This window comes from Aegilops tauschii, chromosome 5, assembly GCF_002575655.3.
Source record: "Aegilops tauschii subsp. strangulata cultivar AL8/78 chromosome 5, Aet v6.0, whole genome shotgun sequence".
Taxonomy (NCBI): Eukaryota; Viridiplantae; Streptophyta; class Magnoliopsida; order Poales; family Poaceae; genus Aegilops; species Aegilops tauschii.
Genome location: NC_053039.3, coordinates 468,289,699 through 468,315,612, shown reverse-complemented (window position 1 = coordinate 468,315,612; position 25,914 = coordinate 468,289,699). Strand labels below are relative to the sequence as shown.

At 44.6% G+C, this 25,914-nt stretch overlaps 2 protein-coding genes across 2 annotated transcripts; one reads left to right on the top strand and one right to left on the bottom strand.

The window, feature by feature from the left end:
* Positions 1–277: 277 nt before the first annotated feature.
* Positions 278–5,414, bottom strand: LOC109760147 (ornithine aminotransferase, mitochondrial). The gene is made up of 10 exons (XM_020318979.4): positions 4,890–5,414; positions 4,139–4,247; positions 3,775–4,005; positions 2,842–3,001; positions 2,696–2,751; positions 1,815–1,967; positions 1,532–1,629; positions 1,209–1,289; positions 866–1,099; positions 278–743 (listed from the first exon to the last, which is right to left on the bottom strand). The coding sequence occupies exons 1-10, from the start codon at positions 5,048–5,050 to the stop codon at positions 605–607; spliced, it is 1,422 nt and encodes a 473-aa protein (XP_020174568.1). The 5' UTR covers positions 5,051–5,414; the 3' UTR covers positions 278–604.
* A 5,095-nt stretch (positions 5,415–10,509) lies between these two features.
* On the top strand, positions 10,510–11,250 carry LOC141023031 (uncharacterized). Its single transcript, XM_073499334.1, has one exon. It carries the CDS (start codon positions 10,510–10,512, stop codon positions 11,248–11,250), a length of 741 nt encoding a protein of 246 aa, XP_073355435.1.
* Positions 11,251–25,914: the final 14,664 nt, after the last annotated feature.

The window sequence follows — 25,914 nt, the reverse complement described above, 5'->3', positions numbered from 1 at the left end:
CTGGCCAAAGCTGGCAAATGAAGACAGACAATAATAGCAGGGAACGCTACTGCATGATCAGCGTGACAGGGAAAACATACTGTTTTTTTGATACCAATAGGTAAAACTGAAAACCAATGGACACTCGTATATATAACAAGAATATCAGTGCTGCTTGGACACTCTGAGCTGAATTTGAGTGCCCTAGTAGACAGTAGTGGGCAACGTCGCTACTCACACTACGGGAAAGAAGGAAACAGAACACCAAGATGGTATGAAGCAAAACTTCAAGCACAACTTTTACCAAGGTGTTTGTTTCATTTCAGCGTGAAACATATACTTTCCTGCTTGTCCAACTATGTTATACATATAATCGCTCACCGTCTCGCTGATGAGCATGGGGTAAGAGAAGCAACATCACTACGAATAACGAGAATGGGCAGATGGATCGATAGACAAATTCCATTTATTTACAATCAATGTATCAATGGCACATTTTCTGAACAGAGAGTGCGACATGGAGAGGTATACCACGGTGAGAAATCCATGTTCTGTTATTCTGGGGGTATGGTGTCTATGAAATTGCTGGTACCTCATCTCTGCCCGGATGAACGGTGGTCGCCCTTTATAAATCCCGGCCGCACCTATCGCAGACTGGTGTTTTTGCCTCCGATTCTGGCTTCTTGATCTGCTTCTGCAACTGCGGCAAGTCATGCTCGAGCACATCGCTGAGTGCCTTTGATGCTTCTGCGAGCTCCTCAGAACTGGAACCACAGGTTTTGGGTATTAGCAAGCAAACACGATCACATAATACTGTGTCAGTAAATGCAGACTTCTGAATAACCAGAGAACGAGGCGTGATAACACGTGGGCAAATGGGTCATACCTGATTGAAAGGGGAGGGGCTAACCGGATAATGGTGTCATGCGTGGGCTTTGCCAGAATGCCTCTCTCCTTTAGCTTGATGCAAATGTCATATGCAGAAGCAGGGTATAGAGCTTTGCTGCATAGGTCTACTGCATTAAGCAAACCTCTCCCACGTATTTCCCTGATAATATGAGGAAACTTCTGTTGAACCTTTTGTAACTGGTCTCTGAACTCCTGACCTAACTCCGCGGCTCTGCAATTAAGTAAATGGTCAGAAGAAGAAAGGATAATAGAGTTGTATGTATCTTGAAATAGAAATGATTTAGACAGTTACTGGAGTTTCTTGTAAAAAAATAATGTACCTTTCAACAAGACCTTCATCCTTGACCACTTTCAGAGATGCGACTGCCACAGCACTTGCCAATGGGTTTCCACCAAATGTACTGCAATTGATCAAAAGTAACTGTGTAAGAGTAATTTCAGGGACAAGACATACACAAAAAGAACACTGAAAATAACGGAGAGATCATGCAGCTGAATCTAGAGTGTAATTTCCTAGTGTGATGGTCAAAACTAGACGACATCATGTTGAGATTTGTAATCACTAAAGCCAAAACTGAATCAGCTTTCATTTAATTTTTCTTTGGAATGAACTTAAACAAACAAAATTAACAGTGGTTCACACCTTCCATGTTCTCCTGGCTTGATACACAGCATGATATCCTTATCCGCGAGAACCGCACTGACCGGAACTACTCCAGCACCAAGTGCCTTGCCTAGAATCTGTAGAGTTGAGATAGATTGTCAAAAATCAGAACTGTAGTTGCTATCGTAGAACAAGACGAAAACCTCACCCACCAGGTACTGGTGTAATAGAAGAGGATATAGATGGAGAATACCACCTCACCACCAGGTACTTGTGAAGCGAGAAGAGGAGATACGTAGAGAGTATCAGAAAAGACACTTACCACCATATCAGGTCGTACATCTTCCCAGTCGCATGCCAACATTTTGCCAGTTCGAGCTATGCCTGTTTGGATCTCATCATCAATCATCAGAATGTTGTGCCTAGAACACAAATCTCTGACAGCTTTCAAATAACCATCTGGTGGGATTATTACCTACACGAATTTGCAACAGAATAAAGGATATATTCAGAAAAATGGTAACATCAAGACATAAAAAATCATGATATAACAGAAACTTGGGTACAGGCACCATAAATGTCACCTATAGTAAAACTAGCCCTATCTTTTTAGCACTTTGGTTAGCAAAGGGACTGATTAATCACTGTAATTTTTTTCCATAAATGAACTTCTCAAGTTATCTGAATACTGGCAAATGATTTAAAATATCCAGATATACATGTTTCCCAATAATGTCAGACAGATATGGCACCGTAATTAAATCGCATTGCTTGGATCTGATCACTCGCAATTTATAAAGCAGGAGAGTGTGCAATGAAAGGGTTCCCCTAATGTCATATGTCTATCTATATCATAAATTACTTTCTTGTCATTTGTTTTCCATTTTGCAAGATTATTATTCTACTGTTGATCATTTTATTGCTACCACATCTAGTGCATCTTGACATTTAAGCTGGAAAATATGCTCAAGCATATATGTCATTCGTTAGTTATACTCTTAGATGTACCCAGAAAGTGCATATCATGCAGACATAACAAGCTCTTCCAGTCAATTAAACTCTCAAACTGAGTTCGATATGAACACAGTACCACTATGCAACATCAACTAGGGGAGAATTAGTTTCTAACTATAGGGAATAACTAGCAACAGAGGATAACGAAAAATTCAAAAAAAAAAAAGCCAGTAACTTGAAGATTCATACCCCAGCTTCTCCTTGGATTGGTTCAAACAAAAAACCGCATATACGATCCCCATGCTCTGCACCAAATAGTATTTGTCAGCATGCTTCTACACACTAATGACAGTAGCATATGGTAGGCACTTGACAGAGCTCAATGGATTGAATACCTTTAAAGATTTTCTCCAACCCATCAATGTCTCCAAAATCAACTTTAAGATGACCAGGAACCAAAGGACCAAAACCACGAGTTGCATCATTGTCACAGCTCATTGAGATGACACCCAATGTCCGACCATGGAAACATCCACAGCAAGACACAATCAAAGCCTGCAAAACTCCAAACATTTGACAAAAGTAGTTATTACTGGGCTTCCAGCTTCTCAAGGTATTAACCACTGGATTTGCCAAGACATAAAATATGATAGTTTTCCTTTAGTTGTATCATAGAGCGATCAAACACTTAACAACAAGCAGGAAAACAGACACTGCTTCAGCAGCTTTTTTGCACCTGTCATTAAGTTTTTCATTTATTTAAAACAATGATATGATATCTATATGTATTTTCAGGATATCCAGATAAAATAAGCAAGAGCATATATCTGGGAGCAACACCATATACTAAAGCATGGATATATCTCCGATCAGCACATGTAGGCTCAAGTTGGGGGCTATGATGCACTTATTTTGAAGATGTTGTGAGAAAGGAACTTTTGACTTGTGACACGTTTACTCTATGGTAAATGATATTAAAGTTAGATAGATTCTATTATGTGATGCTTTCCTCTCACATTTCTTCTCATATGTCATCAAACAACTATTTTATGATATATTTGCTTGCTTGATTATAAAAAACAACTAACCAAACATCATCATCCGCGACAATGTCAAACAGACCCTTAAGTATTTGTTTATTTATCTGCGAAGAAGCCTTAACAGTTAACGGGCCATCCAGGGAACAGAATATGCTAGGCAGAGGCAAGTCAGAGCTGAATTGAAAGCTAAGCATGTTAGCAGGTCAGAAATCCATTGAAGCACCAGCACATCCCAATACTGGAAAAACACTAATAGGATTACACATGTAGCATATCGTGAAGTTATACCTCGTTCTTTGGTATATTCTTCTTTTCATAACCCCATTTCCTTGCCAATTTAATGGCTGTTTCCACTCCTTCGGCTCCAGTGTTCATTGGCAACATCATATCATACCCAAACATGCTCGTCAAATACTCCGCAAAGACTGGGAATTTGTCATTGTAGAAAGCTCTGGAACTAAGTGTGAGCCTTTCTGCTTGTTCTATGAGAGCTCTTAGGACTTTTGGATGGCAATGGCCCTACAAGAGAATTGACAAACCAAGATCATTTATGAGCATAAATAAGTTGTCTCAAAGAATGCACACCAACTAATTCCGAACTGTGAGGGTCAAATAGCACTTGGATAAAATGTCTAATTGCAGAGAAAATAACCTGATTGACTGCAGAATAAGCAGAGAGAAAATCAATATATTTGTTGCCTTCAGGGTCCAATATATGTGAACCTTCCCCTTTGGAAAACACCATGGGAATCGGGTGGTAGCTGCACGCAGTAAAATGTTGAGGCCAGCAAGAATTTCAGACTAGAATTTTGGATCATCGCATCATCAAAATGGAAAGCACGATTTTGCAGGTAATTCAGAGAGGTCAGAATCTCACATATTCTTTTTTCTACCAATGGAAGAAAGGAAGCACTAAGAAATGTCGGCATCCCAATCAAATACGAGGTATTGAAGCAAGTACGAATTTAGACTAGTTCGAAACAAAGGCGACGCCGTTGAGTCACTGTCACTACAATGATATACAGAAACTGGAGTCTCTGTATATGCACTCGGTACTAGTCATAAACAAACATCCCAAAATTGACATGCGAGAATCTGCTGAAAAATGTTCCTGCAAGCCCAATTTGGTGATCGATTACTCCGCATGCGGAACCGCGCCACTAATTCAAGATGAAGTGCCGAAGAAGAATATATAAACATGAACGGAGTTGATCGAAATGGAGGCCCCGAAGACAATCCCAGCTCGCCCGAACCCGAACCCAGCGCCGAAGCCCGCAACGCGCGCGATTGTAAGCAATGATGGGTAGAATTTGCCACTAAGACATTTACGCAAGCACAAGGCGTGCGATGGCGCGAGAAGGCGGGGAGAGGGTGCGATCTAGAAGCAAGAGCAGTCACCGTACTTGTGCGCGCTGCAGTCCCGCTCCATCCGTATGAGCTCCTCCGACGACAGCGCCGCCGCGGCGCGCTCCGCCGCGGGCACCGAGGCGGAGCACATCCCCCTCCGCGCCATCGCCAGCGCCAGCGCCCGCGCCGCACCCCGCCGCGCCACCGCCGCCGCCATCTCCGCCGACTCCCTCTCGGCGCGCGCGCGTTTCACTCGCTTCTAGGGTGTGGAGTGTGGTGGATGCGTCGTCGTACGTACGAGGCGTGCCAGTGCGGGGCCCCGGTCCAGCCGGCTTCTTCGTCTTATTGTTGCGTGGTGGTAGTGCCGGAAGTGGAGGACACGCCACCGTCCGTCCGGGGCGAGTTTGGCCGCGGTTGCTTCCTGCGTTGGGGTGCGGAACCAAAGCTGCTCACGGCGTCTCTGGATGGGGGCGGAATGGGGCGGAGTTATCCGTCCGCCTCGGCCCGCCGGCGACTGCCGTTTGGGTTACGGAACAAGGCAGAGTGAGAAAGAGAGAAGTGGAGTGGCGTGCGCGCGTCGCGATGGGTTGGGGCTCGAGCCACAGCTATCAGCATCTTTTTTTTTTTTGAAACTCACAGCTATCAGCATCTACGAGGCGTGTTTGGTTGCCTGCATATATGGCCCAGTCTGGCTCACGCGGAAAGAAAATGACCCGTTTGGTTGTCTACGTTTACTGTGCGGCCCGCATGGCACGAACCTTAAAGCATCTCCAGGCCAGACCCAGGGGAAACGCCCGAATCGGCAGTAGCTCGCGAGCCTGGCTCGGGCGACGCGCTTCTCTCCTCGTGCGACCAGGGAGATGGCGCGAGCTCGCCCCCGTCGCCGAAAAATCAGCGGGGTGATTTAGGCTCACCTCCCGCCAAGTCCGCCCCTATTTAGCCCCTCCCTCACCGCCCCAACTCCCGCCACCATTCTCCCCCCTTTCGAGCTTTCCCGCCGACGTGCATCGGCACCGACCGGCAGGTAAGCGGCGCATGTTCATCGGCCGGCGGTCCTTCACCGGCCGGCGGTGATCTTCTACGACCGTTCCCCCCTCGTCATCGACCTGCAGCCATGGCCTCTGTGAGTTCAATCCCCTTTCTCTCTGTTCCTTCTAGCTAAATCTGAGATGCAGCTAGGGTTTGATGTAGATGCATGGTTGATTAGTGCTTTGATCTGTGAACTCATATGGTTGATTGCTATGCTGCGGTTGCAATTCGTGGTAGGGTTAGATGTTCAAGCATGTGGTAGTCTAGATTAGTAGTAGAGTTTGAAGTTAAACCTTGTGCTTGTGTTGATTCATGCTTAGATATATGATTTGTAGCTATTGGTGGGCCATTTGTAGCATGCTGTTTGTTGTAGATGTATGTTCCTACTCATAGATTGTCCGGTATGCTTAGTATGATAGCGATGAACCATGTGCTTAGTATGATAGTGATGAAGCATGTGCTTGGTATGATAGTGATGAACCATGTACATGTATGTTTCATGGATTGTCCGGTATGTTGTGTGCTATGCTTGCTGTCAATGTGTGCTATGATTGTAGGACATGACCACGCAGACGCAAGATCTTAGTCAGGCCCTTGTCATGTCCAACAGCCAGTTTGCTCCATCGTTTGTCGAGGACTCGCAACCTATGTCCAAGATGGCACCTGATTCACAGGTGTTCGCGTCTGATTTTGTCTACAGAAAAATTCACTATAGGTCAAAAAACTTGAGCCGGTTGACACTTTAGTACCACTACTTCAAAATACCCATTCTACGGTCCACATACTTGCGCACAGGGTTCACTTTGGTCAGTATGTACGATTTTGTCTACGTATTCGCTGACTTGGCCAAGTCAGCGGCCGCCAGCTAGGTTTGACCGCCACCTGGTCGTGCCTCGGGTTAATACTACTCCGTCCGAGGGGGTTTGCAAAATCGCCATGACCATTAAACCAGCCCACCTGGTCGGACCGCACCAGATCGCTGTCTGCCTCTCCTCTCGCACCCGCTCGCTGTCTCCTCTGCTCCCGCACCCTCTCTGCTCGTCGTCGCTGCCGAGGTCGTCCTCTGAGCTCGTCGGCGTCGACGACGGCTCCATCAGCTCGTCGAACGCTGAGCCGCCGCCGTCCGCGCCGTCCGCGCCGAACGTCCCTCTTGCTCCTTCACATCGCCGTGATGATGCCTCGCCGCCCTTGTACGGTACGTCGCCGTCGCCAGCAGCTCCGTTGCTCGATCTGTCCAATTTAGCTCCGGTAAAGAGTTCTTGGTCGCATCAATTGCGCGTACGAGCTAGGGTTTGGGTGTTTGTTCAACTTTCTGGCGGATTGGGTGTGGGTGGTAGGGTTTTAGCAGTTTCTTGATGAACTTAGTGGCAGGCCAAAAATAGGGTGTTAGGATGGGGGGTTCGCAGTTGTTGCCCATGTTTGCAGAGATCTGGAGTGGTCAGGGTTCTTTCTCCCTCAATTTGTCATGGGTCCAGGGGTCTAGGGTTTAAGCAGTAAAGGTTAGTGTCAGAGTTGACTTGGTGTGCAGAATTGTTTTAATTTGCAATTACATTAGGTCTGATTTACCAAAAATGGTTGCTTTATGACCTGTAAGCTCATACATTTGTTAATTGGAGGCCAGGAATCTCTGCTTTTATTTCTGAAAAGGTCTGAATTTTGTACTGTCTGAACCTCTCTGTAGTCTGAAATGTCTGAACTTTTTCAACTTGATTGTTTTGCAGGACCCTTAAGAACCACTTCTCTGTTGAGGTCATACATGGTGGCTATTTTCTGTGTGCTAGCAAGCATAGGGATTATCACAAAGGTCACTCCATTTGGTATGATTACTGTGACATAGATAATTGGACACCTAATGTTGTTGCCAGTCTAGTGGAGGAAATTGGATATGAGTTTGAGGGCAGGATCAGGGCATATTGGTGTGTTCCTGGATTGACAGTGTATAGGAATGGATTAAGAGAGATTAAGATAGGGGACAACACTATGACAGAAAACATGAAGGATTGTGTTCTGAATGGCAACCACTTCCAACAGATTTTCCTTGATCATGATGAGAGCATGAGATCATAAATTTCTCTTGTTCAAGTTCACTCTGATGATGAGGATCCTCCAATTGTCAGGTTCAGTGGCATTAGGCCAAAGAATGAGAAGGCACACCAGCAGCAAGAAGAGCAGACACAACAGCAGCAAGAGGAGCAGGCTCAGCTCACTCTAGTGGAACAGGAGTAGGCTGAGCTCCCTCAACTGGAATAAGAGCTGCCTCGGCATGATCAAGAGCATGAGCAAGATGAAGCAGAGTCAAAAAGTGGAGCAGAGTCAGAAGAAGATGATTTCATACCAAGTCCACCCCAGCCAGGAACTACTTACCTTTCATCTCAGTTTGGGTTTAGGGCCAGGAAATCCTGTAGGTTTTTTAACATGGATGCAGCAGATGCAGTTGGTTGTTCAGTAATGCAGGATTCAGATGAAGATTACATTCCACAAATTGTTGATCCAGACATTAATCTGTGATGTCTACTACACAACCTTCTTCTTGTAGACGTTGTTGGGCCTCCAAGTGCAGAAGTTTGTAGGACAGTAGCAAATTTCCCTCAAGTGGATTACCTAAGGTTTATCAATCCGTGGGAGGCGTAGGATGAAGATGCTCGCTCTCAAGCAACCCTGCAACCAAATAACAAAGAGTCTCTTGTGTCCCCAACACACCCAATACAATGGTAAATTGTATAGGTGCACTAGTTCGGCGAAGAGATGGTGATACAAGTGCAATATGGATGTTAGATATAGGTTTTTGTAATCTGAAATTATAAAAACAGCAGGGTAACTAATGATAAAAGTGAGCACAAACAGTATTGCAATGCGTTGAAACAAGGCGTAGGGTTCATACTTTCACTAGTGCAAGTTCTCTCAACAATAATAACGTAATTGGATCATATAACTATCCCTCAACATGCAACAAAGAGTCACTCCAAAGTCACTAATAGCGGAGAACAAACAAAGAGATTATTGTAGGGTACGAAACCACCTCAAAGTTATCCTTTCTGCTGATCTATTCAAGAGTCCGTAGTAAAATAACACGAAGTTATTCTTTCCGTTCGATCTATCATAGAGTTCGTACTAGAATAACACCTTAAGGCACAAATCAACCAAAACCCTAATGTCACCTAGATACTCCAATGTCACCTCAAGTATCCGTGGGTATGATTATACGATATGCATCACACAATCTCAGATTCATCTATTCAACCAACACAAAGAACTTCAAAGAGTGCCCCAAAGTTTCTACCGGAGAGTCAAGATGAAAACGTGTGCCAACCCCTATGCATAAGTTCACAAGGTCACAGAACTCACAAGTTGATCACCAAAATATACATCAAGTAGATCACGTGAATATCCCATTGTCACCACAGATAAGCACATGCAGGAATACATCAAGTGTTCTCAAATCCTTAAAGACTCAATCCGATAAGATAACTTCAAAGGGAAAACTCAATCCATTACAAGAGAGTAGAGGGGGGAAAACATCATAAGATCCAACTATAATAGCAAATCTCGCGATACATCAAGATCGTGCCATATCAAGAACACGAGAGAGAGAGAGAGAGAGAGAGAGATCAAACACATAGCTACTGGTACATACCCTCAGCCCCGAGGCTGAACTACTCCCTCCTCGTCATGGAGAGCGTCGGGATGATGAAGATGGCCACCGGTGAGGGTTCCCCCCTCCGGCAGGGTGCCGGAACAGGGTCCCGATTGGTTTTTCGTGGCTACAGAGGCTTGCGGCGGCGGAACTCCCGATCTAGGTTATTTTCTGGAGGTTTCTGTATTTATAGGAATTTTTGGCGTAGGTCTCACGTCAGGGGGGTCTCCGAGTCGTCCACGAGATAGGGGGGCGCGCCCAGGGGGTAGGGCACGCCCCCACCCTCGTGGGCAGCCCGGGACTCTTCTGGCCCAACTCTTTTACTCCGGGGGCTTCTTTTGGTCTATAAAAAATCATCAAAAATATGCACGTCAATTGGACTCCGTTTGGTATTCCTTTTCTGTAAAACTCAAAACCAAGGAGAAAAAACAGAAACTGGCACTAGGCTCTAGGTTAATAGGTTAGTCCCAAAAATCATATAAAATAGCATATAAATGCATATTAAAAATCCTAGACGGATAATATAATAGCATGGAACAATCAAAAATTATAGATACGTTGGAGACGTATCAATCTGCAAGATGATGATGACTTGTTTGACAAAAATGTTGATTGTGAGAAAGGCAAAGGTAAAGCAGTCCAAGAAGAAGCTGATGATCCTACTGAAGAAGTGGACATATGTGCTTCCCTTCATCTGATGAAGATAAGGTTAAGCTGAATTTCAAAAGTTTTAGAGAGGAAGACCTGACTAAACCACAGTTTCAAGTTGGCCAGACCTTTGGATCTGTTGAGTTCCTGAGGAAACTATCAAAGAGTACAGCTGTCAGGAGAGAGTTGACATTAAATGCCCCAGAAATGATAGGAAAAGACTCAATGCCATTTGTGAAGATGGGTGCCCTTGGACCTTGTCTGCATCATTTGATGGGAGAATCAACTGCTTCATGATCAAGAAATACAACCCAAAGCATACATGCATAAAGAAATGGTGTGTTAAGTCATTCACTGCTCCTTTTATGGCTGGAAAATATGTTGATTCTTTCAGAGCAGATGAAAACATGAATATGAAATTTTTTGCAAGGGTGGTTCAGAAAGATTGGAACATGAAAACAACAAGGAGCAAGCTCAGAAGGGCTAAGAGGATAGTGAAGAAAGTGATTGAAGGAGATGAGTTGGAGCAGTACAACAGCATGTGGGATTATGCACAAGAATTCAGAAGATCAAACCCAGGCAGTTCTTTCTATGTGGGTGTCAATGATGGCATATTTGCAAGTTGTTATTTCTCTCTGGATGCTTGCAGAAGGGGTTTCATGCAAGCCTGTAGGCCTGTCATTTGTTTGGATGGATGCCACCTGAAGACAAAGTATGGAGGTGTTATGCTGTGTGCTGTTGGCATGGATCCTAATGACTGCATTTACCCTATAGCTTTTGCAGTTGTTGAGGTAGAGAACACTCACACATGGAAATGGTTTCTGTCAAATCTGAAGAGTGACTTGGGAATTGTAAACACAGAGCCATGGACTATAATGTCAGACAAGCAAAAGGGCCTCATCAAGGGAGTGAGGCAGCACTTTCCTGATGCAGAACACAGGCATTGTGTTAGGCATATATGGCAGAATTTTCAGCAAACACACAAAGGATATGTTCTTAAGAACCAGTTATGGAAGTGTGCAAGGAGCACAACAACAGAACTGTGGGCTGCAAGCATGGAGGAAATGAAGGTCATCAGCCTAGAAGCATACAAATGGCTTGAGTAGCTACCACCCAACACTTGGGTTAGAGGCTTCCAAAGAGAATTGGTCAAGTGTGATATCCTTCTGAACAACAACTGTGAGGTTTTCAACATATATATTCTTGAGGCTAGGGAGATGCATCTCAGATCAATGATTGACAAGATCAAAACACAGATCATGGTCAGATTCTACAACAAAAGAAAGGAGGCAGAGACCTGGCCTGGCTCAATATGCCCAAAAATTAGGAAAAGAATTGAGAAGAATATAGAGCTGTCAGCTACATGCATGGTTTCAGGGGTTGGTGATGGCATCTTTCAGGTTGACAATAGGAACAAGACATACATTGTTGACATGAAGGAAGAAAGTTGTACATGCAAAAGGTGGGATCTTAGTGGAGTTCCATGTCACCATGCAATTGCATGCTGCAGACATGAGAGGATTGATCCTGAGAGTTTGGTGCACTCCTGTTACAGTATAGAAGCATTCAAGCTAGCATACAAACCCATTATCAAGCCTTGCAGAGATAGGAGTGAGTGGCAGAAGATGAATGGTTGTGAAATCAAGCCACCTGTCTATGAAAAAAAAAGTAGGGAGGCCTTCAAACAAGAGTAGGAGAAAGAAGCCTTATGAGATTGAAAAGAAAGATGGAACCTAGGTGATGAGCAAACATGGAATCACAATAACATGTTCATACTGCCATGAAACAGGCCACAACATCAAAGGATGTAATCAAATAAAGGCTGGAATTTTGCCAAATCTAGCAGAGAGAACAACAAGAAGGGGTCCAAGGGCCATTCCTGATGATGTGTCAGATGATGGAATTGTTTTGGCACAACACGGTGATGGCCAAGGTACACAGGAGGAGGTTCATGTCACACAAGATGATGGTCAACTTACACAGGAGGAGGTTCATGCCAAGGTACACAGGAGGAGGTTCATGGAGTTTAGATGATTCAGTGCAGCTGCATCTGTACTCATTGAATGGCTTCATTCACTGAATTCAAATTGAAAATTGTTAGAGTTCAGTGCAGAATCAGTGGCTTTATTCACTGAATTCAAATTGAAAAGTTCAATGAATGAGTGGTTCATTTCTCTCTTTATTGGTTTTGTACTTAACTGCATAAAAAAACAAACAAAAAAAGGTGGCCTGGGTCTCGAACCCAGCACCTGTGGTGTGAGAAACTGCTTGCAATGCCAGTGTGATAGGAACGGTGCTTTGCTCAAGTGTTACTTGACAACCTACTTATTATGCTTCCACTCCCCTCCCTGTTAACTGAATTTTAACAGTTGACTGAACTTTAGCAGCTGTCTGAATTTAGTTTGAAAAGAGAACTAAATTTTTACAGTTAACTGAATTTAGTTTGCAAAGATAACTTAATTTTTACAGTTAACTGAATTTTTACGGCTGTCTGAATTTAGTTTGAAAAGTTAACTGAATATTTACAGTTAAATGAATTTAGTTATCTGACAAAGTTCAGTTAAGACAAAGTTCAGTTAAGACCAAATTCAGTTGAGACAAAGTTCAGTTAAGACAGAATTCAGTTAAGACAAAGATTCATTTTTCTGAAAACCTTAGCAGCTTCTTCTTTTGGATTATTGCCTTATATAGCAACAAGACACTTTTGGATTGTTGCCTTATATAGCAACATGTCTGGATCAACAACATTATATGGCACAACTGCCACTTATATAGCATCAACACAGTTAAACACTTATATAGCATCACAGCCAGTTCAACACTTATATAGCATCAACAGCCAGTTCAACACTTATATAGCAACAACAGCCAACAGAAATTACAAATAACTTATGTGCTTAATATACAAGCACACCTAACAAACTACTATTTTATAACTTATATGCTGAAAATCTGTATATTTCAGCATACCTAACTACTGCAACTGCATCTTCTTCATGCCTGCTACTTCATCTTCTTCATCTTCAGTTCTTCATCTTCTGGACGCGCTCCGAGCGGCGAACCTCCATGTCAACTGCCACCTTCCTCTTCTTCTTCCTCTCTGGCTGCGCTGCGACGTCCACCTATGCTTGCAGGGCCAAGACCACCTCCACCTCCTGCTTGACGATGTCAGGAACATCTGGAAGCAACTCGACGTCAATGGGGCGGTGCTTGTCACCCTCCCTGGCGACGGGCGCCACCATTTGGACCTCTGGCTCGGGGACGACGGGCGCCGCCACCGTGACCTCCGGCTCGTCGTTAGAGAAGACAATCACCTCGGGCTCCTCCCAGCCAGTCGACCAGGACGAGTTAGCGGCGTAGCCAGAATCGTCGTCGGAGCCAGCGTCGTACTCCAAGCCGGACGAGATGTACTCGGAGACGTCGTCGCGCCCGAGGAGATCGGGCTGGTAGTGGTCCCAGTAGGCCGTGTTGACAGGCGCTGGGACGGCCAGGTCGACGTTGTAGACGCGCTCCGTTCGTGAGCCAACGCGCGACGGATCCGAAAGCCGCGGCGCGGTGGCGGACCGGTACATCCACCACCGGGCTCGCTGCCCCGGGTCGTCGGAGCGCGTCTCCTACATCGCGAAGCAGAGGACGAGCGCAAAAGGGATACCGGTCGGTCGGTGCAGGCGCGATCCAGCTCGTCGTCGGTCATGACCTTGAGGAGGCCACGCGCGTGGTGAAGCAGCATCCCAATGTTGGGGGACCACTTCCCGATCTCCGTCAGGTCCGCGCGCATCGCCTTGTCATCGCCTGCGAGGTCATCGAGGACCCTCTACCAGGCGGGGCTGTTCTCCATGTCGTCGGCGGCGAGGGTTTTCTTGACGGCGGAGTGGGGGTTTGGTAGCGGGGTAACCGAGGGGACGTGGGTGGACAGTGGACTGGAGGTGAGTGGAGAGTGGAGCGGTGGGTGGGTGGGCTTAAAGAGCACAGAAGGAAACCGAAGAGGCGTGGGCCATTGGGCCACTAGCAACTACTAAATAGTTAGTTTAGTACCTGCCCTTGGTCAAAGCACTACTACTTACCCCACTAGCATTGCCCCCAACGTTCAATACCATAGGTCCTGGGTTCGAGACCCAGGCAAAACTCTTTTTGTGTAATTTTTAATTTTTTTCTTTAATCAAAATTTGGTACAGGCATACAAATTCAGTCATAGAAAACAGCAAACCTTTCCAAAAGAAGAAACACTGACAGTTAACTTCAATTTCTTATCTACATTTACTTATCTGAACCCAATTTAGTTATCTGAACCCAATTTAGTTAACATTTGACAGAAAGTACAAATGACACAAATCCAGGAGGAGGTTCATGTTCATTTGACAGAAGATACACATTCTAGGAAAGATACAGAGTCATTTTTTTACAATGACACAAATTCAATCAAATTCATTCAGCATGCCCTTCGGCTTCCTTATCTTCTCCTTGGTGGCCTCTTTGTGTTTGAATAGGTCACCAATCATGTACTCAAGCTTCCTTTTCTCATGCTTAAAATCATCCCTCTCTTGAATCACTTGGTCCCTCTCCTGCATTGCTTGGTCCCTCTCTTTCTCTGCTTTAACCCTGAAGACCTGATGAATGTTGGTTACTGACTTATCTGGCATCTTCTTCTTCTCAAGTTCTTCCTTTAGATCAGTCAGAGCAAGTTGTGTGCTGCCTAATTGGCTCATTGCCTGCTCCTTCTCAGTCACCATCTTAGCAAAATCAAGCTTGAAATGCCTCAACTCATTCTCCATCTTCTTCTTCTCTTCAAGAACCTTCAAGTTTTCTTCAGCACTCACAACATTCTGTCCGAGCCTCTATTTTTTCTCCTCTTCATACATGGTCCATATACTAGCTAGGCTCATCTTCAGAGCATCAGGCCACTCAGGGTCAACCCACTCAACATATCTGCATTTAGGTACCTCCTAACAATTTAGACCAACAAAAAATTCAGTTAACTGCCAATATTTAGTTCTGTGCATGATGATGAAACTTAAAACATACTAAAATTGACTTCCTGTTTAACAGTGCCAAATGCAAAAAAAATTACTAACCTTCTGTGCACAAGTTAGAAACCTTCTGCCACTATCAACAGATTCAAATGCCACATGCTTCTCACACAAAGATCCATGCCCACATCTAAAGCTAGGCAGATCTGTAGCCAAGCCACTCCATTCCTCACAAGAAATTGTGGCAGGTGGCTAAACAAAAGAGAGACATTTGGAATCAATTGAGAGAGAAACCCTAGCTGAGAAACCCTAGACTCGGTGGGGAGCACACTAACCTTGCTGGTCACAGAGTGATCTTCAGAAGAACTGGGAAGATCATCCCAGGACACCATGGTTACTGCTAGATGAAGATGAGAAGGGGATCTGTTGGACAGAGGAGAGAAGGGATCTGGTGGTGCACGAAATTGAAGATGAAAGATGAGGAAGAAGAAGGAGATCTGGTGGTGGTGGTGTACTGGTGGTGGACCAAAGCTACATGTAGAGTGCAAGTTGTTGGGTGGGTGTTTGCAGCAGGTGCAAGTACATGCTTGCTTTTGAGTTCAGTTGTGTTGAGGAAGGGGGCCTGGGCTGGCATGAGTTACATTTATGACAGCAATTAGTTAACATAAGTTAGTTTAGTTATGACAATAATTAGTTAAGTGCATTTCTGTCAACAATTAGTTAACCCTAATTAGGTTAAGTGCATTTCTGTCAGCAAGTAGTTATGAAAGCATTTCTGTCAGTAATTTGAAAGCAATGAGGTTAAGTTAAGTACAATTCTGACAGAATTTGAATTAGGTAAACTTCTGTCAGAATTAGTTTAACTACACTTCTGACATCAAATACATCTGTCAGTAATTTCAAAGCAATTAGGTCAAGCAAACTTCATATTACTGACATATTATCCATTACAACAAGCATTACAACCAAGACTTCATACTGAGCAAACAAGAGATCTCTACACTGGCATTTATTATGCTCAATTTAGAACAAGAGATCTCTTAGAACACCTACACCTACTCATTTGACAACACTTCACTTCTTCATAATTAAGGTGAAACACATCACAGAAAGCACTATAACAAAAGCCATCAGCAGCTTTAGCAGCAGCAAAATCTCTCTGCCTAATCCTAAAAGCATAGCAATTTGCTGCTTGGTAGCATACTTATTCTCGCTGGAGCTGGCATAATTAGCTCTGCCTACACTGCCTCTTCCAGCCATGCCCCTTCCAGCTGTGCCTCTGCCTGCCATTGATTCAGTCCTCTGCCTCTCAAGCTCTTCCCTCGTGTCCTCGGCTGCACCAATTGCATCTACAGCAGCAGCACCAACCAGACGCCTTGTTTCAACCAGATGCTCCACATATTCAAGCTCCCAGCGCCAGAAATCACAAGTGACCTGAGAACACAAAATTACAGAGTGACAGTAAAGTTCGGAGTGCATGAATCAATGGCAGACTAGTTAACCAACTAGTTCTGTCAGCAATTTTGCAAACAAAGACAGTCTAAACTACTGTATTAATCAGAGCAATGACTAATTAACCAACTAATTTTGCAACCAAGGACAATCTAAACTACTGGAGAGCACCTAAAGACCAATTTAATCAGTGCTCTGCTTCAATACTACAGTGAGTTGACACGGCATGAATCAATCAACAAGAAGCGAGGAACTGGCACTTACAGTGTGGATGACGCACTTGTAGAGATCCATCCATCATGCTCATCGGTGCTAGACCGATAGAACCTCACCTGCTCGTTGCAATCCGGGCACCCGATCAATGGTACAGCAACAGAGCAGCTACGCAATGCAGAGCAGACGGAGCTGGAAGATGACATGACGGCGAGGACGGAGGAGGTGGAGGAGGGCGTCACAATGGCTGCGGTGGTGGAGGGCGTCGATGTCGGCAATGGCTGCAGCGGCGGGGATGGGAGTTGGGCTAGGGTTCAGAGGAGAGGAAGAGGAGAGCGAGGGGATAAGCGAGCAGGCCGACCAGGTGCGCGGTCGGATCCGACCAGGTGCGACCAGGTACTGGCGATTTTGCAAAAACCCCCAGACGAACTAGTATTGACCCAGGCTCGACTAGGTGGCGGTCAAAGCCGAGCTGGCGGCCGCTGACTCGGCCAAGTCAGCGAATACATAGACGAAATCGTACATATGGACCAAAGTGAACCCTGTGCACAAGTATGTGGACCGTAGTTCGGGTATTTTGAAGTAGTGGTACTAAAGTGTCAACCGGCTCAAGTTTTGTGACCTATAGTGAATTTTTCTCTTTTGTCTATGTGCCAGTAGTGCTCGTTGAGCAAACTCATGATGTTGTCGCTGCACTCAAGGTAGCAACAGCAAAGGCAAAGAAGGATGGTAGGTTGAACAACATGAAGTGGCAGCCGTTCATGTCCACGTTCGTGCTGAACAAGATGTGTGAGCTCATCTCTAGTGGAGTTAGGACTGACAAGGGCTTCATGGAGATGCACTTGAACACTGTTGCGAAGCAGGTGTTCGAGTTCCGTGGGCAGGAGGTGTCCGCCACCCAGGTGTACAACCACCTGAGGAAGTGGAAAGCTCCATGGATCCAAGTGTCCAAGCTGAGAGACCTTAGCGGCGCCTCATGGGATGAGAACACTTGCTCCATAGTTTTGGAGGCAGAGCACTACGCCGACCATGTCGCCGTCAGCTGACAGCCCTCTTCCTTTTCATACTGTCCACCATTGCCTACTCCTAATCGCAACTAACAACACTTGTGTTTCATTCTTAGGACCACCCAAGGGACGCTGAATTCCTCAACACACCCATACAGAACTACAGCTAGATGCAACACATCTTCTCCTTCAGGTTGGCAACTGGGAAGCATGCCATGGGCTTGGGGGATCCTCTTGGTTCTCCCATGCCAGACTTCCCTGGGACCCCGGACGTCGAGGTCCTTGATGGCCCTGACAAGCCCTTCGACAAGCCCTTTGACCTCGTCCATGATAGGAAGAGGAAGAGAGGAGGCCTGATGGAGGAGGAGATCAATGTCTTTTGCAGCATGACTGAGGCGGTGAAGGAGGTGGCAACAGCCATCAGGGAGTGCAAGCCCTTCGACGTCCACCCTGACCTGTATGGCGCTGTCATGACCTAGGGTGGCTTCAGCGACGAGGCTCTCATGGCAGCTCTCAGCCACCTGCTTGGCAAGGTGTTGGGTTCGTTGCCATGGCAGATGCTCACAGGGTGTTGTGGCTCAGGAGCTGGCGGGGCAAGCACTACTACTAGAGTAGTGCTGCCTATGAGCGTGCATGATCCCCGACGGCAATGGCGATGGTGGTGGCGACGATGACGACGTACATTTTGTGTAGGTAGGGCTAGAAAACTATTTGATGGTATGTATATTTTGGTGAGGTGGTATATACTAACCCCTCACGATGATGGTGAACTTGCGGTGGTAGGACCACACCCTCTTTTGGATGTGGTGGTAGGATAACAACATGGTAGTGCTAGGTAGAACTTGCTATGCCATATGATCATGCATGCTTTACTTCTTCTCTTTTGTTCCATTGTTGTTTGTGTGCTACTTTGCTTGCTACTTGTGTGCTCCATTGATTTGCTGCTTCAATTCTTGCTCTTGTGCATTGCTAAGGCAAGTGGTATGCCGTGTTCATCGGTAAGGCTCCAGGAGTTTACAGTTCATGGGAAGAAGTCAGTGCACAAGTGGCATTGTATAGCAACAGTAGACATAGAGGGTTCAACACTAGGCAGGCAGCAGAACAAGCTTACTCCAACTGGGTGCGAAAGCACGGAGGCAGTAGTGTTGACAGTGGCAAGGTTGGAGGTGTCAAAGTGGAAGGTGCTAAGGTGGATCGTTAGTTTGGGCTGAAGCTGAAGAACTTCATCATCTTCACCCAGTCGGCATTGCTGTGATGTGGCGTTGGTGTGCTAGGTGTGATCATTGTGGGTAAGCTCACCAACTAGGGTACAAGGTAAGCACACCATGTACGCCGTATGCAACCAAACACCTTGTCCATTTGCCTCTTGGGCCAATGCAGGCAACCAAACAAAGTGCACTTGCATATTACCTAATGCAGGGACCCTAGATGCAGGCAACCAAACAACTTGCAGATGACGCATTTGGGGCTGTTTTTGCTCAGCCAGGCTGGGTTGAGATGTGTATGCAATGCAGCTACTGTTCACTACTGCAACCAAACACGCCCCAGCTGAACGTTCCAAACCCGTCTCGAACGTTCGAACAGTGACCAGCCACGAAAATATGACTCAGATGGATGCCCCAAGGCCTCAAACGAACGGGCTGATCGACACCCTTCATATACAACCCAAATATGAGACAGATATAGGCGCGTCCGGACGTGTCCGTCAAGTCGGACCTGACAGCCCTACCTCATCTTAAATTGCACCAAATCCACCCCCTCGCCCTACCGGATCCATTTGCTCTTTCTCTCTTCTTCCTCCTCTGCAGCGTCTGTCTTGCAGCTCCGCCACCACGCATGCTCCGCAGCCGTTCCGAGCCTCTACGCCGCTAGCACCAACACACATTTCTCTCTCTCGTTCTCGCCGGCCCGGACGCCACCATGGTACGTCCGGCAATTCTCGGCCTCCCCCTTGCGCTCTATGTGTTTGACACATTGTCCAACCTAGTCTTTTTTGTGATTTTTTTAGAGAAAACGATGAGTTCCGATGCTTCGGAAGACAAGGAGTATGGACCAATGGAGCTTGATCAGATCATTCAAGATGAGTTGTTTAATTAGCCGGATTCGGACGAAGAAGTGGACATGATCATGCTCATGAGCATGTAAGACGGAATGGACCGGCAGGTGGAGCATATTCTCAACTTCAAGGGCTCAATCAAAGGGAGAAAAGTGATCAATCAGGATAGGGTGTCCGGAGCACGGCTACTGCAGAAGGACTGCTTTGGTCCAAACCCAACTTTCCCGGATGATCCATGGTTTCATCGTTGTTTTCGCATGCGAAAACCATTGTTTTTGCGCATTGTGGAGGGAGTGGAGGCACACGATGACTACTACAAGCTCACAAGGGATTGTTGCGGCCAACTATCTTTCTGTGCTAAACAGAAATGCACTGCTGCTTGATAACCCACAAGTATAGGGGATCAATTGTAGCCTCTTTCGATAAGTAAGAGTGTCGAACCCAACGAAGAGCTAAAGGTAGAACAAATATCCCCTCAAGTTCTATCGACCACCGATACAACTCTACACACGCTTGACGTTCGCTTCACCTAGAACAAGTATGAAACTAGAAGCACTTTGTAGGTGTGATAGGATAGGTTTGCAAGATAATAAAGAGCACGTAAATAAAATCTACGGGCGGTTTAGATAAAGACACAACTAAGTTAGTTTTAATAGAGATCTTTTGTCAACAAGAAAGTTATTTGTCCCTAGGCAATCGATAACAAGTACCGGTAATCATTCTTGTAATTTTATATGAGGGAGACGCATGAGTTAGCATACTTTCTCAACTTGGATCATATGCATTTATGATTGGAACTCTAGCAAGCATCCACAACTACTAAAGATCATTAAGGTCATGAAACCCAACCATAGCATTAAGTGTCAAGTCCTCTTTACTCCCATACGTCATACCCCAGTTACTCGGGTTTAAGTTTCTGTCACTCTCGCAACTCACCATAAGTGAACCATAACATATTGCAACACCCTACAGCAGGGGCCCCTCACGTTTGCGCGAGGCGGAGGGCACCGTAGGACAGCACCATAAATAAAATATACAATCATACCAACCAAGATCACGGTTAACCCATAGGACAAAACGGATCTACTCAAACATCATAGGATAACCATAGATCATTGGGAAATAATATATGGAGTTGAGCACCATGTTTAAGTAGAGATTACAGCGGGGAGAATAGGCGTTACACTGCTACATAGAGGGGGAGAGAGTTGGTGATGACGGTAGCAAGATTGTTGATGTAGATCGTCGTCCCGATCCTTGCCCCGGCGGCACTCCGGCGCCACCGGGAGAGAGGGGGAGAGAGCCCCCGTCTTTCTTCTTCTTCCTTGGCCTCCCCCTAGATGGGAGGAGAGTTCCCCCTCTGGTCCATGGTCTCCATGGCGCCGGAGGGGCGGGAGCCCCTCCGAGATTGGATCTCCCTCTCTGTTCTCTTCTGTCTCGCGTTCCCCAAATCTAGCCCTTCAAGGTTTCTTAAATTCCCGGACCGTAACTCCGATTGCGCTGAAATTTTTACACAATTTTTTCCATAAATTATCTTTCTTGCGCCAGAAGAAGGGCCCCAACCGACCTTCAAGGAGGGCAGAAAACACCTGGGCGCGCCAGGTGGCGCGCCCTGGTGGGTTGTGGGCTCTGTGGGCCCCCGTTTGCGTTGATTCCACATCCTAAAAATCACATATATTCCAAAATAATTCTTCGTAAATTTTTATCGCGTTTTGACTTCGTTTGATATGGATTTTCTGCGAAACAAAAACATGCAACAAACAGGAACTGGCACTGGGCACTGGATAAGTAAGTTAGTCCAAATAAATCATATAAAAAGTTGCCAAAAGTATATAAAAGTTGAATAATATTGGCATGAAACAATCAAAAATTATAGATACGACGGAGACGTATCAGCATCCCCAAGCTTAATTCTTGCTCGTCCTCGAGTAGGTAAATGATAAAAAAGATAATTTTGATGTGGAATGCTACCTAGCATAAACTTGATCATATATCTAATCATGGCATGAATATTAAGACATAAGTGATTCAAAGCAATAGTCTATAATTTGACAGAAAGACATCAATACTCAGGCATCCCAACAAACAATCATGTCTTTCAAAATATCAATGCTAAAGAAAGCTATCCCTACAAAATCATATATTCTTGTCATGCTCTGTCTTCTTAACACAAAGTATTTTATCATGCACAACCCCGATGACAAGCCGAGCAATTGGTTCATACTTTTTAACGCGCTTCAGCTTTTTCAACCCTCACGCAATACATGAGCGCAAGCCGTGGATATAGCACTACGGGTGGAATAGAGTATGATGATAGGGGTAAATATAAAGAAGACAAAAAAGTAGAAAGTCGCACACCGACGCGGCTAACCAACGGGCTATGGAGATGCCCATCAATGGATATCAACGTGAGGAGTAGGGATTGCCATGCAACGAATGCACTAAGAGCTATAATTGTATGAAAGCTCAATATGAAAACTAAGTGGGTGTGCATCTAATCCTATAATGAAAAATTCCCACTAGTATATGAAAGTGACAACATAGGAGGCTCTCCATATGAAAAACATGGTGCTACTTTGAAGCACAAGTGTGGTAAAGGATACTAACAATGCCCCTTCTCTCTTTGTTTATTTTTTATTTATTTTCTTTTTTTTCCTTTTTTTCTTTTTTCTTCTTTTTTCTTTCTTTTTCTTTCTCTCATTGTCCAGAGTCTCATCCCGGCATGTGGGGGAATCATAGTCTCCATCATCCTTTCCTCACCGGGGCACTGCTCTAAAAATGAATAATGATGATCATCACACTTCTATTTCCTTATAACTCAAAAGAAATAAAAATTACAACTCGATACCTATGACAAAGTATGACTCTATATGAATGCCTCTGGCATGTACCAGGATGTGTAATGATCTAGCGTAATGCTACCTCTTGAGCATGCGTTGGTTTTCCCTTGAAGAGGAAAGGGTGATGCAGCAAAGTAGCGTAAGTATTTCCCTCAGTTTTTGAGAACCAAGGTATCCATTCAGTAGGAGATAACACGCAAGTCACCTAGTACCTACACAAACAATCAAGAACCTTGCAACCAACGCGATAAAGGGGTTGTCAATCCCTTCACGGTAAATTGCCAAAGTGAGATCTGATAAAGATAATAAGATAAATATTTTTGGTATTTTTGTTGTATAGATTGGAAAGTAAAGATTGCAAAATAAAATAAATAGGAAACTAGAATTGTAGATCGGAAACTTATATGATGGAAAATAGACCCGGGGGCCATAGGTTTCACTAGTGACTTCTCTCAAGATAACATATATTATGCTGGGTGAACAAATTACTGCCGAGCAATTGGTAGAAAAGCGCATAGTTATGAGAATATCTAGGCATGATCATGAATATAGGCATCACGTCCGTGTCAAGTAGACCGAAACGATTCTGCATCTACTACTATTACTCCACACATCGACCGCTATCCAGCATGCATCTAGAGTATTAAGTTCAAGATGACATGATGTAGAAGGCTAAACTCAAGCAATATGATATAAACCCAATCTTTTTATCCTCGATGGCAACAATACGATACGTGCCTTGCTGCCCCTACTGTAACTGGGAAAGGATACTGCAAGATTGAACCCAAAGCTAAGCACATCTCCCATTGCAAGAAAGATCAATCTAGTAGGCCAAACTAAACCGATAATTCGAAGAGACTTGCAAAGATATCAAATCATGCATATAAGAATTCAGAGAAGAACCAAATATTGTTCATAGATAAACTTGATCATAAATCCACAATTCATCGGATCTCGGCAAACACACAGCAACAAGTATTACATCGAATAGATCTCCAAGAACATCGAGGAGAACTTTGTATTGAGAACCAAAGAGAGAGAAGAAGCCATCTAGCTAATAACTATGGACCCGAAGGTCTGTGGTAAACTAATCACACATCATCAGAGAGGCTATGGTGTTGATGTAGAAGCCCTCCATGATCGATTCCCCCTCCGGCAGATCGTCGGAAAAGGCCCCAAGATGGGATCTCACGGGTACAGAAGGTTGCGGCAGTGGAAAAGTGGTTCGTGGATCCCCCTGATGTTTTTAGGGTATAAGAGTATATATAGGCGAAAGAAGTACGTCGGTGGAGCTCCGTGGGGCCCACGAGGGTGGGGGCGCGCCTACCCCCCTGGGCTCGCCCTCCTGCCTCGTGGCCGCCTCACGGAGTTCCAGACTTCAACTCCAAGTCTTCTGGGTTGCGTTTGTTCCAAGGAAGATCCTCGCGAAGGTTTCATTCCGTTTGGATTCCGTTTGATATTCCTTTTCTGCAAAACACTGAAATAGGCAAAAAAACAGAAACTGGCACTGGGCCTTCGGTTAATAGGTTAGTACTAAAATTAATATAAAAGAGCATATTAAAGCCCATTAAACATCCAAAACAGATAATATAATAGCATGGAACAAACAAAAATTATAGATACGTTGGAGACGTATCAAGCATCCCCAAGCTTAATTCCTGCTCGTCCTCGAGTAGGTAAATGATAAAAACAGAATTTTTGATGTGGAATGCTACCTAGCATAATTTTCAATGTAATTTTCTTTATTGTGGCATGAATGTTCTGATCCGAAAGATTCAAGACAAAAGTTTAATATTGACATAAAAATAATAATACTTCAAGCATACTAACAAAGTAATCATGTCTTCTCAAAATAACATGGTCAAAGAAAGTTCATCCCTACAAAATCATATAGTTTGGTTATGCTCCATCTTCATCACACAAAAATGCTCAAATCATGCACAACCCCGATGACAAGCCAAGCAATTGTTTCATACTTTAGTATTTCTCAAACTTTTTCAACTTTCACGCAATACATGAGCGTGAGCCATGGACATAGCACTATAAGTGGAATAGAATGGTGGTTGTGGAGAAGACAAAAAAGGAGGAAGATGGTCTCACATCAACTAGGCATATTAATGGGCTATGGAGATGCCCATCAATAGATATCAATGTGAGTGAGTAGGGATTGCCATGCAACGGATGCACTAGAGCTATAAATGTATGAAAGCTCAACAAAAGAAACTAAGTGGGTGTGCATCCAACTTGCTTGCTCACGAAGACCTAGGGAATTTGAGGAAGCCCATTGTTGGAATATACAAGCCAAGTTCTATAATGAAAATTCCCACTAGTATATGAAACTGACAAAATAAGAGACTCTCTATCATTAAGATCATGGTGCTATTTTGAAGCACAAGTGTGGAAAAAGGATAGTAACATGGCCCCTTGTCTCTTTTTCTCTCATTTTTTTTGGGCCATTCCTTTTTTTATTTGGCCTTTCCTTCTCTTTTTTGGGGGCCTTTCTCTTTTTTTTTGGGCCTTTCTTCCTTTTTTTTATTTCCTCGCACGGGACAATGCTCTAATAATGATGGTCATCACACTTCTATTTATTTAAAACTCAAGGATTACAACTCGATACTAGAACAAAATATGACTCTATATGCGTGCCTCCGGCGGTGTACCGTGATGGGCAATGAATCAAAAGTGACATGTATGAAAATTATGAACGGTGGCCTTGCCACAAATACGATGTCAACTACATGATCATGCAAGGCAATATGACAATAATGGAGCGTGTCATAATAAACGGAAGGGTGGAAAGTTGCATGGCAATATATCTCGGAATGGCTATGGAAATGCCATAATAGGTAGATATGGTGGCTGTTTTGAGGAAGGTATATGGTGGGTTTATGGTACCGGTGAAAATTGCGCGATACTAGAGAGGCCAGCAATGGTGGAAGGATGAGAGTGCGTATAATCCATGGACTCAACATTAGTCATAAAGAACTCACATACTTATTGCAAAAATCTACAAGTCATCAAAAACCAAGCACTACGCGCATGCTCCTAGGGGGATAGCTTGGTAGGAAAAGCCATCGCTCGTCCCCGACCGCCACTCATAAGGATGACAATCAAAGAAACACCTCATGCTTCAAATTTATTACACAACGGTTACCATACGTGCATGCTACGGGACTTGCAAACCTCAACACAAGTATTTCTCGAATTCACAAATACTCAACTAGCATGACTCTAA

What these genes read in the sequence shown, in the direction of transcription:
- LOC109760147 (XM_020318979.4), bottom strand. Translation starts at nt 5,050, where the DNA reads ATGGCGGCGGCGGTGGCGCGGCGGGGTGCGGCGCGGGCGCTGGCGCTG. An exon ending in GATGAAGGTCTTGTTGAAAG is followed by an intron (nt 1,100 to 1,208) that starts GTACATTATTTT and finishes ACTTAATTGCAG; the next exon opens with AGCCGCGGAGTTAGGTCAGG. An exon ending in GCCCCTCCCCTTTCAATCAG is followed by an intron (nt 744 to 865) that starts GTATGACCCATT and finishes CTGTGGTTCCAG; the next exon opens with TTCTGAGGAGCTCGCAGAAG.
- LOC141023031 (XM_073499334.1), top strand. Translation starts at nt 10,510, where the DNA reads ATGGCTGGAAAATATGTTGATTCTTTCAGAGCAGATGAAAACATGAAT.